This window comes from Protopterus annectens, chromosome 1.part0, assembly GCF_019279795.1.
Source record: "Protopterus annectens isolate FY-2018-M chromosome 1.part0, PAN1.0, whole genome shotgun sequence".
Lineage (NCBI taxonomy): Eukaryota > Metazoa > Chordata > Ceratodontiformes > Protopteridae > Protopterus > Protopterus annectens.
The window spans coordinates 1,019,210,846-1,019,224,487 of NC_056725.1; the positions used below are offsets into that span (position 1 = coordinate 1,019,210,846).

General features: G+C 35.7%; 1 protein-coding gene across 1 annotated transcript in view; it reads right to left on the bottom strand.

The window, feature by feature from the left end:
- The window catches only part of NBAS (NBAS subunit of NRZ tethering complex), a 3,380,746-nt gene that overhangs the window by 2,978,609 nt on the left and 388,495 nt on the right, over positions 1 to 13,642 (bottom strand). The window contains exon 8 of the mRNA XM_044064792.1: positions 12,082 to 12,215. Coding sequence (XP_043920727.1) covers positions 12,082 to 12,215 — 134 coding nt within the window. The remainder of the gene's footprint in view (positions 1 to 12,081; positions 12,216 to 13,642) is intronic.

Sequence of the window (13,642 nt, forward strand, 5' to 3'; positions counted from 1 at the left end):
CCTGTAAAAAAGCAAGCACATTTAAGCCTTGATATTCCTTTCCTCCCCAGTGCCATCTCTAACAGACACCTTACAAAAAATATTTAATTTAATTCAGAAAATGGTCCTCTGAAAACTCCACTAAAAATCCATTTATAAGCACTTCATTCAAGCTCAAAACAAGGTTAAAGCTTGCAACACATTGCTTCAATTCAGAAAATGAATTCATCAGTCTTGCTAAGGTGCTCACTGCAATGAAAAAAATAGATTTGTTAACAGCATTTCAATCTTAAAATGTCCTTTTACATTTTTGCAGTCTTGTGACATTTATTTTTATATCTTTGGACTTAACCAGGTTCTAAAGTAATCCTATATAAAGACATGCCCCCAAAAAGTAATGTTGCCATGTGCTACTAGAAAAGAACTGCTTCCACCAGAAAAAAAGTTGTTAAATTCAATCTATCTCGGCAGACTACTACTTTGCCAGTTTTTAAATTACTCAGATCTTCTTAACTATGCTAGTGGTGAATTATTAATTTATTCCTATATATGCATACTTCAGCTCTATTGCTGGCAAAATTCATTAATTCTTCTTAAATGAGACAATGGCTAACCACAAAACAATAAATGTGCAGCAAACTGACTAGCAGAAACAAACATTTAACTATAAGGACACAGTTGCTATACAGCTGTAAAACATAATTCACTGTGCTGACCTCATGTTTATTAACATTATGCAGATCCTTAGAAAGTAGACACACCTGAAAAAATAGACAGTGATGGAGAATTACTAACGCAATCTATTCATAATGCATTTTAACAATACTACAGAATGTTACAGTAATACTGTAATCCAATGATTCTGCAAAATCTAAAAAGATAATTAAAAAATTTTCATAATTCCTTCCGACAATATTTATACAAACTTCAAAATGGCTATATGTACTAATATACAACTATGAGTATTTAGGCACAGATATTTCAAAAGTGTTACACACTTCTTAAATGAATTCAATTTGAACAGCAAACTATTACTATTAATTAATGCTTAATGGGATTGCTTACAATTTGAACAGCATAAGAACATGAATAACCATTTGCAATTAACAGACAATTATTTTTTTCAATAAACATCTTTATTAAACCATCACATATGGCATAGGCAATCTTACATTTATATAAATAAAAAACAAACACTGACACCACTTTACTTGCAAACATTACACATCACAGACACCGTTGAAACAACTGTAGCTGCAACCAATAAACATCACTTATAATCTATCCAGTCATGGTCAGTTAAGCATTATATGGATCATTTAAATCCCACCTCTTAAACCTTGTTCCTTCTCTGCATATATTGTTCCCACAGTTCCCATTTGTTTCTATGTAGTTTGCTCCTTCCTTTTTCTAAAGATCTAAAATTCCAGTTGTTTTATCTCTATGACTATATTCACTACTTCTAGTAAAGTTCGTCTAGACTATGATTTCCATTTTCTAGTAATTGCTTTTTTGGCATCCACCATAATTAGACTCAGCAAGGCTTTACTATGTCTAGGCAATTCTGATTCTGTAACATAGCTCAAAAAAAATCATCTCCCCAATCAATCCAATTAATTCATCCAGCATCTCTGACAGAGCGGGTTGTAGGGAATCCTTAAAGTCGGGCAGCTCATTACACTTCCAAAAAATACGATCCCAGCTACCTCTTTCTTGTCTGTTGCACCTCCCAACATTTGCTATTCACCTGAGGAAAAATTCTTTAGCGTCTACTTGGTGTATAAAAATACCTATGTAAATACTTCCAGGCAAAGATCCTATATCTTCTACACTTTGTTGCATACTTGAGAGATATACACAAATCCACCCATTGTCTCTTTGTGAATTGCTTATTCAACCTCTTTTCCCAATCCTTTCTAAGCTCCTCTGACAGATTCTTATAATTATCATGCAATATTTTATATGCTCTACTAATTATTCCTTTTTTTAACAGCAGCTTCTTTTCTGGATTATATTAAAAACTCTACCAGTGCTGGTCTTTCATTTAGGACCACCCTATTTCTTTCGCTTTGCCTATACTCTGATATCAATCATTGATAGGGAAGGCAAACTCTAACCTGCAGTCCAAATAAAGTCTTGGACTCTTCCCTTTCTATTACATTTCCCTTTCTAGTTATTTGCTCCCAATACCTTGGTTGCTTTGCCAGTTTTATCTAATAATCTCTAGCGCCCTCTTGCCTATTATCTGTATCCCTAACTACAGTCATCCTTATCGTCAGAATCTCTTTTCTCTATTCTTGTGCTGGTTTAGTTCGTAGAATACTCCCTGCTATTTTATGTATATAATACTCTGTATGATTCTTGTTGTTCTCCTTGGAGTCTGCATCCAGAATCCCAATCTCTCCTTATTTCTTGAGCTCCCCCCCTCTATTATCATCATTCCTTTCAACTTTGAATTATAGTTTCCTGCTTGTGCTATGTATACGTGCCTGAACTTTGTTGGTCTAAAATATCCCCTCAAATTGAGTAATCCTAGTATGCCTTGCTCTACTGGAAGAAGCCTAGTTCAACCATATAGTAGCAACAGAACTCTAAGATCCTCTGATAAACTGCTACTGCAAGTCAGTAAGGCAAGTCACTATACTCACATAAGATATCAAAAATCTGGAAAACAATCCCTCACCATATTCTTAGCTCAAGCAACTCTAAGAAATTCAAACGTCTGCTCATAGATCATTTCAGAAACAAATGGCTCTGCTCTTGTACTTCTCCTAGGTAAACACCTTCCTCTGCCTCTTGTCTCTCATTATTATTATTGTCTAACTATAATTCTGTTCCAACACACTCAATGTACCCAGACTCACTGGGTTACTCTGTACCTAGTACACTTCTCTGTTATTCCCTTTTTAAATACTCTTTTCTCATACCTCTCACATTATTTCTGTATCACTCTACAATAATGGTTAAACAACTCTGTATCCTTCTCTTTTTTTCACATTTGCACTCTAACTTTAATGTATCTTATTTAAAATGATGTGCTTTATTATTGTTTTTTTAATAACTATGTATATTTTTTGTACTTTTTGTCCTGTAAATTTTTGTAATTATACTGTATTTATATTTATCTTTTTGTAAATTCTTGTTGCTTTTTGTCTTTGTACTGCATGTGGAGCTTTTCTCCCCTGGTATCCAAAGAAAACTGGCCTATGGCCCAATCAGACACTCCCAGTAAACAAATGTTAAATAAATAAATATATAATTGCTATCCACAGCTTCTCCTCTGGTTTATAAAAATATGCATGACCTGTGTATAAGACTAAAGGGACTAAAATCATTTTAATTGCTTATATCTTAGTATCTATATCCATATAACAAAGCTTCCAGTTTCTCAATTTTCCACTATTTTCTGTTTAGTCTCTTCCCACATATCCTTAGCTGCCACAACAGTCTCATTTCTAATCCATACTCTTAAATACTTCATTTTATCATGTCCCAATAAATATGGATATTGTTGGACCAGTTTGTGTGTGGGGACATAATTTACCACTATTGCCTTAGTTTTAGCTTCATTAATTTTGCATCCTGAGAAGGTATGTTTTTGTCATGTATAAAATATCTTCATCTGCAAACAGAGCCGGTTTTTCCTGACTACCACACCAATTATATCCTTGAATTTCTAAGTCCTTTATTTTCTTTGCCAATGGTTCTAAATATAACGCACACAACAAAAGAGAAAAGTGGACAACCCTGCCTAGATCATCTACTTAAGCAGAAGTTATCAAAGAGATCCCTACCCACTTTAATTTCCACCGCTGAACCCTCATATATACTCCTAATCAACCTTAGAATTGTATCAGGGAAAGCAAATGCTTACATTGCCCTGCTCATGAAGTCCCAGTCTACTCTGTGAAATGCTTTCTGCGCATCTAGACCCACCAATAACAGTGGTATTTTCTTACATTCTGCTTCCCTCTGGATCATCAATGTTCTGTTAATATTGTCAAATGTTTGCCTCCCATTCACAAAACCACACTGATCCACATCTATCAATTTTGGTATCACTTTTGCTATTCTTTTAGCCATTACAGACATGAACACTTTATAGTCATGGTTTACTATTGAAATGGGACTGTATGAAGCTGGATCCGATGGATCTTTACCTTCTTTACGTATTACCATTAACAATGCCTTTTGCCAGGATGCTGGGACTTCTCTTAAAATACTGTTAAACAAAACCTTCCAGATCTTTATCAGTTTTTTTCCCTCCCAGCTTCCAAACTCCCATAGGAGTACCATCTATTCCTGGGGACTTTCCTGTAGAATGGTTATACACAGCCATTTTATCTCATCTCTTCCTATCCTGTTAGTAATTGAGCCTCATCTACCTCTAATCTTGGCATATTTAATTATTCCATAAACATTTCTATTTCTACCTTTTCATGATTTCCATATTTCTCTGATTTATACAAACTTTCATAAAATTTTTAAAATATTTCTAATACTTTTACAGGATCTTTTATCATCCTTGTTAAAGGCTCCCTAAGCTTGGTGACAGCTCTTTCCAAATTCTGTTGCACGAGTCGTTGTGCCAAAAGTTTTTGTGTTCTAGAATTATCATCATAAAACAGTTGCTTAACAGCAATCTTTCTAAACTCGTGCATATTATCAAAGTAATCCCTTTGTTTCTGTTTAGCATTCTGCAGTTGCTCCTTTTCTTGTTCCGAGAGATTCCCCCTATTTTGCAATACTTTAGCATTTGTCAGACCCTCCAAATAATTATTCTTACTTCTTAATCATATCTCCCTTTCCTTTATTTCCACCATAGTTTTAAACTCCACTTTAATTTTATCCCACTCGCTAGCTGTATTTTCAGAAGAAATTTCTATCTTCTCTAGTAGTTCCTGAATTAATTCCAAAACCCATTCTTTAAATTCCTTTCTTTTCTGCCAAAAGGTGGGAAAGTGCCAGTGTCTGATTTTTATTTCATTACCTTGCATTTTTATTTTAGTTCTTATTGGCACATGATATGAAATAGTTATTGGGTGCGTTTCAAGACCTTCAATTAAATACACATGCTCCTGTGAGATATAAATTCTATCTAGCCAAGCCCTGTTTTTGTATCCTGGAGAATAATATTCTCTTATACGGTTTACTCAACTCATTCGTGATCCAACACATAACAATAATTTTAGGAACCCTGGCACTCTTATAGACTGGATACTTGTCTCTGATCCATGTAAATATCATAACCCTGAAACACTACCCAACTCCCTAAGTGACCACTGCCCAGTACAAGTTCTTAGATTTACTCATTTCAACAGGCCTCACAGATATAGAACATGTCGTAAAATAACTTCTGCCCAAAAACTTTTACAGACATTCTCTCTAGCATTAACTGGACTAACCTAACCCAACTCCCCCTCGACAACAGTCTACTTTTTAACTCTATCCTTCTTAATATTCTCAACACCCTTGCACCTCTCCGCACAGTTTGTACAAAATCAATCATCTACCCATGGCTATCCCATGCTACTCACATTCTAATGAAATCTAGACACAGATCATGGAAAACTTGGGTGAAAACTAAAATCCCCACCGATTTACAAAAATTCAAAGAAATCAGAAATTTGACAAATAAAGACGTACTTAAAGACAAAAAAGTTCTACTGTAACCCTCCTACCTCTTAAAGATGAAATCCCTAAAAATTCTGGAACTCTATTAACCAAATACTACTTCCCGGGAACCCTTCCACTCCCAATCCTTGCCCTAACTAGACACCCAAAGAAACTGCTACCATCTTTAACACCTATTTTATTGTATCTATATAAAAAATGATTACTCCTGACCCCTCTTCTACTAGCATGACTAATCAAAAAAACAACCGGGCTACTAACTCCTTTGAATCCTCTATTTTTCCCTCACATCCATTCCTACTAGCCATATCAAATCTTTACTCTCTAAACTAAAACCCTGCTCCACAACAGCAGACAATATTCCTTCCTACTTCCTTCAACTAGATGCTGATTCACTTGCTCTTCCAGTATCTAGTAGTGCAATCCTGGTGTTAGGATATATAGTTGGGGGGCACAGCCCCCCACATTAGGGGGTGTGGGGGATGTAGCCCCCCACACACAATTTGGTTTTCTGTTGTCTGGTTTTGTTTAACATTATTTGGTAAAACCCAACTAGGTGGGGGGCTATGCCCCCCACACACCCCCTAACTATATATACTAACACCAGGATCGCACTACAGTGGGAAAAAGGATATATACCTTCGACTTGCCTTAGAGTACTACTTGTCAGTGAAATGAGTTTTAGGTGAAATGAACTTTCAGTGAAATGAACTTTAGGTGATTTGGTCTCAGTGAAATGGTCTTTCAGTGAAGTGATACGAATCCCTGTATGCAGCTGTCTTATATCCTCCTAAAGGTTACTGGAAGTCATGTCTGAAGGTTACAATGCTTTCTGCTGAAGAACTGCAGAACTTTTCCTAGTCAGTGTTTCTTCCTCACTTTTTGTAGCAGATTTTTTTCCAGCTCTTCTGTATTTCTTTATTCTCAGCATTCAGGCAGTACATTCACTTGCCAGTTACTGAAATTTACCCATAAACACAAGTCTAGTGGCCTTCTCTGATGAGTTTCTGTTTTCACACTGGGAGACCTACAAACAAGCTGTTACTCAGTGTGCAGCCATATTGGAAATTCGTTAACAGTTGATTACTTTAACTGCTCATGGCTTTACATGTATATTGCATATTATGTACCTTGTAGAAACTCAGCTAGAGATAAGCACACCTAGAATGACATTTCATTACTAGGTACAGCCTGAGCACTATGTATGTGGGTAGTTGCAGTATATGTGGATGTGTAAGCTGTTACTGAGCTATTTGTTCAATACAAAACACTTAGTCTACAAATAAAACAAAGCAGCAGTTTATATTAATTTACAGCAAACTGGGCACATATACTGGAGACAGCAACTGCAACCATGATACTATTTTTCAAGCTACTCAGTTTGCTAAGATGCTAAACTTAATCTGAAAAGGCAAATGTATCCCACTGCCTGTATATGCAAAAGGAACAGCTTTTATTCTTACTCTTACATGCCATATGTGTGGAACCAGTTGTACCAGCAATAAAAGGGAATAAAAGCCAGGAAGAAGCAGGCTCTCACAGGAGACTAAATGATGTTTATTCTCTGTTGTGATATCTGAAACAAAATTTGGAAGCTGCAAGGACATAAAACTAATCAGACTAAAAACAGAAGTAATAAAGAAAAAAATGTATCCAATAAGGGAAGAAGCACTGCAGCTTCTCTTATATTGGACATTAGAATTAAGTACTCAGTTATATGATATAAAATAGTCAAGATTCCTTTCTCAGATACGATTTTTTTCAATCTACTTACTGTTACTGGCAAATAAAAAGAAAGAGAAAAAAATAATTTTATTTTAGAGGTAGGAAAGAAAGTAACATCCTAACATAAAAGATATCAAGACAATACATAAATACAACTCAGATTTACAAGGTTAACTTAGGAAAAGGCAATGCCCAGAGTCAAAATGTTTACATTACTTATGTAAAAATGACAATAAAATATAAGGATTCAAGAAGAAATAAGTTAACCAGTATACTGGACTATAAAACAAGCCTACTGTTTCTATAGTAACACAATAAAACAGGTAGAAACAATAGAAAGAACAAATCAAATACTAAATTTTTACAGCACAGAGCTGAAAGTAATTTACTTACTGACACAATACTATAACTTTTCCATAGTGTAATTGCAAACAAAAAGGGCTGGGAATAAAGGTAACTGCAACTACAATGCAAAAGCCTCTCTGAGCTTTTGCCAGTTTCAGAAATAAAGCATAACAGCATTTCTAATTCTAGTCAAACCACATATTCGTATATAAGACAGCATTTCCACTTATGAATGCCTCAGTATTCTTTCATTCTCAGTTGGTAGACAGAAACGAAAATCACCAGCAGAAGCACAGACGTGGAATGGAAACAGGTTACTCCAAGGCATGCAATGCTCGACAGAAACAAGTCTGAAGTACACAAAGAACTGTAGTCATCATTTTGTCCCATCACAGAGTTCATATTTAAAACTCTCCTGAGTGTTAGACTGTCTGAAATGGTTTAGCTAAAACAGTTCTGGGGCAATCATAAAGTTGACACTAACTACAAAAGTGAAATGGAAAGAAATGAGTCAAAGAACTTTATAACTCAAAGAGGAAGAACAAGGATACAGCAAGTCTTCTGAGATGGCTGGTCTTTGGCACAGCACTACATGACAGAGTGGGGTGCCTGATGAAAGTCCATGGACAGTAACTACAATCCTTACAGCAGTGAAAATGCAAGAGCAAATGAATGAATGAATATATAATAATACTGCGACTACAGTACTTTGGTTTATTACCTTTTCTCAGAGGTACGGTGGCGTCTGAGTTAGTGCAGCAGATGTGAGGACATTCTCCCACAGCAAGGAATTACAGGAGGCCTTTGTTTTAAAAACTGTTAACAAGCCAGTTTCAGAAGTCACTTTTTTGTCAGACCTTCACTTCAATTTTCACATTGTCTAGTTTCAAAGGATCAGATCTTGCACTTCCACTGTGAGTCTGACAAAGAAGATCAATAAGCATGTAAGGGCAGTGCAACTGCTTAAACACAGGAGAGGTTTACAAAAAACAGTCTTTGTACTGAATATCTGCTGGCACTGAATACTGTTGTGACACAAGTAGTTTTTTGGTCTTTTTGTAAACAGCACCTAGATCAAGACTAAAGCTCATAGGAAATGAAATACAAAATAAGCAAAACGAGAGCATTTCAACCGGGTAGTGATCAAGGTAACTCAAGTACCTCAGTGAGATGAATGTGATGAAAATTGATGAACAGTCCCAAAGGGCCAGGGTACAACTTCAATTCACATAAATATTAGTGCAACAATGGAAGTCTGTGGTATACAAGTGGTAGTATCACAGCTATCATCTGTTTCAATCACACAAGAGACTGTGAAATAGCTTTTAGTACCTGCTCGCCTCAGTAATATATAAAGTCTATACTCACATTTCATTGAGATATTCCTAAAAATTCTCAATAACCTTGCCCTAGTACATACTAAAATGGTCAAATCCAATTGTGCACTATGGCTAATAAAACAAACTAAAAGTAATGCTACAGTATGACAAAGCCTGGAAAGAGTAACTCAAAAATAGAACACAAAATACTTTTACATTTTTCAAGCAACTAAGGAATGGGACAAAATGCTGAATAAAACATGACAAGCAAACCTAACATCCTCCAGAAATAAGCATCAAAACAAACCAAAACTTTCCTGGGCATCCATAAACAAATTTTTACATCAGGCCAAATTACCACTCCTACCCATACATCCAACAATACTAAGGATTCAATTCCCACACAGTTTAACAACTATTTTATACAGTCTATATTATCCTTCACAAACATTAATGCTTCCTCTCAGTTCCAGTAGCCTCTGCTGAATATCCTCAAGCTACCTGACTTTAGCCCAGTACCTACTTTCATCATTAAAAAAAACTCCTACATAAGCTAAAACTAATCATGCTAGCTGCTTACCAATTCCCCTCAGAGTACTTAAAAATGTCTGCAAATGCAATTGTTTTTCCAGTCTCTATAATGATAAAAAAATCTATATCTGAAAAATATATTCATTTTATTTGGAAAAAAATCCATTATTATACCTTTACACAAAGGTGGCACATCTAAAGAGTTTAATAAATACTGGCTCATTGCAACCATTGCAACCCCCCCCCCCCAAAAAAAAAATACTTGAAAAATGTATTCTTGGTCAGCCTCTACATCAGCTAAATTCAAATAATCTGCTTTTGGGAACACATCATGGTTTCAGATGCCACCAGAGCAGAAAGACTGCCCTGCTTCACTTCACCAACACTAAACACCAGCACAGGAACAATGGTAATCTGGTGTCAACATTGTTCCTAGACTTATCCAGAGCTTTTGACACTGTGTCACGCCTACATTTACTTGAACTCTCTTCTATAAGTCTCTCTCAAACCTCTCTTAAATGGTTACTTAGTTATCTATCTAGAAGACAAAAAGCAGTCAAATGGCAAAAGAACTTCTGTTCTTCTCTTCCAGTTACCATACCTGACCTGCAGGGCACTATACTAGGACTCCTCCTTTTTAATATTTTTATAAACAAGCTTCACATTGTTATACACCAAGCAAATATAGCAGAATATGAGGATGATTCAACTTTAATATGCACAGCTCCCACAATATCCAGACTACAAGAAAACACTCAAATTTCTTTCTCTTCAATTGAAACCTGGCTGAAAATTTTAAACCTACTCCTTAATCTCAATAAAACAAAACTGATGCTCTTCACCCCAAAACATTGTCTCCACCAAAACCAGTGTTTCTTGGTTACATCAGCAAATAATACTAAAACTGAGGTAGTATTACAGACTAAATTACTAATAGATGATGATCTTAAATTTCATCAACATATTCTTAACATACTCTTCAAACAATTAAAAAGTCCCACCAGAAACGTTGGTCCCTTTACAGGGCAATGCAGTACATTACAGACCGAGCAAGAAAAACTCTAGCCTCATCCTATTTGCCTCCAATCCTCTTATACGCCTCGCCTATCCTTACAACCTAAGCTCTACAATAACATCCAAACTAATATTCTGTTGCAACAAAGTAGCTAAATTTGCTATTAACAAAGGACATCTAGCTCACCGCTGCCAAGCCTTAAAGCATCAAAACTGGCGAGAGCTTAACAACTACATAAGATATTCTCATCTAGTTAAAGAATACAAACTGACACATTATCCTGAACAATGCCTTTCATTAAAAAACATACTACTGCCCTACACCCCCACAAGGGACCTCCGTCCTTGTGATAAGTTTTGACTAAACACTGCTAAAGCAAATGATTCATCAGGGGACTCAGTATACTCCTGTTACATCTCCAAACTCTGGAACACTATCCCTACACAAGCAGAAATGATTAACAAACTCCCAAGATATAAACCCCAGCTCAAACAATACCTTACCCAGCCCTGGTCATGTTCGTGTTCATGTTCATCACCAGGGTGAGACCTCTACTGAAAGTACAAGCTTCTTATCACTAACTTTTTGCACTCCTCTACTTGAGTTATTATATCCCTAACAACTTTCCCTCCTGCACTTGAATTAATACATCCCTTTTCACCACCCCCAAACAACACTTCTCATCTTGCTCTTCTTCTAAATGATTCATCCAGCACTCTACCCCTGATGCATCCCCAAGTTATAAACTTTCTAGATACACCAAAATGGAACAGGCTGCCTAAATAGAACTAATCCTATACCATGTTGTCTGACAAAAGATTATTACAAGTATCCTCCTATACACTACTACTACTATCTTCCCTCCCTTCCTACATCATTTTGTAACTCATTTCATTACATCTTGAACTTTTTACAAACCTATGCAATACTAAAATCTCCCTTCCTGCATAATTTTATAACTTACTTCATTACATATCTTGAACTCCTTGCAAACCTTTCTTTACTAAAATGTAACACTATACTTCTTTACAACGTTTCCCTTCTGCAGTATCAAATCATTTACTTCCTGTAAGACTTCACAGCTATACCAACTGTATAGACTTACAACTGTTGATGTTACTGTATATACCCGTCTTGTAATTTATATACCTGTCTTGCAATTATGTTTGTTGCTTCATGAGAAGTGTAACTGTCGTTTTTCTGAGAAAAGTCTGAAATTCACTTGTTAATATAAATGTACTGTGGTGCAGCTTTTCCTCCCCGGGACTGCGCTGAAAATGGGCTCTGCCCAGTTAGACTTTCCTAGTCAAAAAAGACAAATAAATAGATAAATAGTGCAGGAAGTTGAGTAAGGCAATGAATTTCTTGTTTAAAAAGCATGTACAAACAAAAGCTAATGGAATTAAGTTTTACAAGAAGTGTAGATGCCTCAGTGGACTGCCATCACCACTTGTAGATGTCTTTGTTCTTACACTCATGTAAAATATCACACTGCAAGGCAGGTGTCTTAGCTTGCACTGCCACTTTTCTTACCTAACAAGATAACTCTTCAGCTGCCCACGGTAGTTGATAACTAGTAATTCTGCGAGCCACTGTGCACTGGCCTTGTATTCCAAAAATATCAGTCCCGCCACTGCATAGGATAAATCTCCTGAAAAACTGGTAGCCTAAGAACAATAAACATATGGAAATAATTTTAAAATATATTGCAAAAAGCTATATGAAACAAAAGGAAGATGCTCTCACAGTTTTGGTCAATACAAGCAGAAAGAGAAGTTATGGGGTTATATACTTGACTGTTAAGTATATGAACTACTGGCTTTCAAGAAGCCTAGGAGCTTGACTGTAATAACACCATGTCAATATTATAAACACAAATATATATATATATATATATATATATATATATATATATATATATACACACACACCCATATAAACCAAAAAACTCTCTCGGAGCACGTATGAAGAGAAAATAATAAATATAGTCAAAAAACTTCAAAAGATTGTATAAAATAAATGAAATCTTATAACACAGGACAAAACAGCTAGGAGCCGGTACTTAATGCTTTCATCCTTTATTAAGTGATAAGGACTTCATCAGAAAAATTAAAATGCAGAACAGCATATAAATATGAAACAAAGAAAGCAGTTCCTAAATATCAATTAGCCAACAAACATCAATTTACATTTGAAACAGTGCTATATTTAAAACAATCCAATAAATAATTATTCAAGTGAAAACAATCTGAAGTGGACTAGTTACCTGACAGGCCTGCAAGCATTCCTGCAGGTGAGGGATCCCCAGACCTCCATTCTTTACCTGTTCTGTCATCAACTCCTTCTCCACTACTGGCTTTCCTTCCTGCCATACAAAGTCTCTAGGTAGTGGTTTCCTTTTTTTCAGTAACTCATTTCCAGGTAGTTTTTCTAAGATTTGTATTTTTTTTTAACATTATATTTCACAAATATTGCAATACATCATATTACCCAAGCAAAATTACAAAAATGATTCAATTCCTGACCCTTTTATAAATGAGAAGCACCTTTATTAAGCCATTACTTACAACATAAGCAATCATACATTTTTATCCCTGTTACTATATTCACTACTTCTAATAAAGTTGGTTTAGATTTTGATTTCTATTTTCTAGTAATTGCTTTTTTGGCAGCCACCATAATTAGACACAGCAAGGCCTTACCATGTCTAGGCAATTCTGATTCTGTGTCATAGCTCAGAAAAATTACCTCCCTTGTCACATCAATCTGCCCACCCAGCATCTCAGACAGTGCATCTTGCACGGAATCCTTAAAGTTCACCATCCCCAGACTCCCAGAAAATATGTTCCCAAGTACCTCTTTCTGCCCAGTCACAACACCAACATTTGCTATACACCTGAGGAAAAATTCTCTGGAGTCTTCTTAGGGTATAAAAATATCTATGTAAACCTTTCCAAGCAAAAACCCTAAATCTTCCAGATTTTGTTGCATATTTGGGCAACATACATATATCCTCCCACTGTTTCTTTATGAACTGTTTATCCAATCTCTCTTCCCAATCCTTTTCTAACCTCCTATGACTGATTCTTCTAGT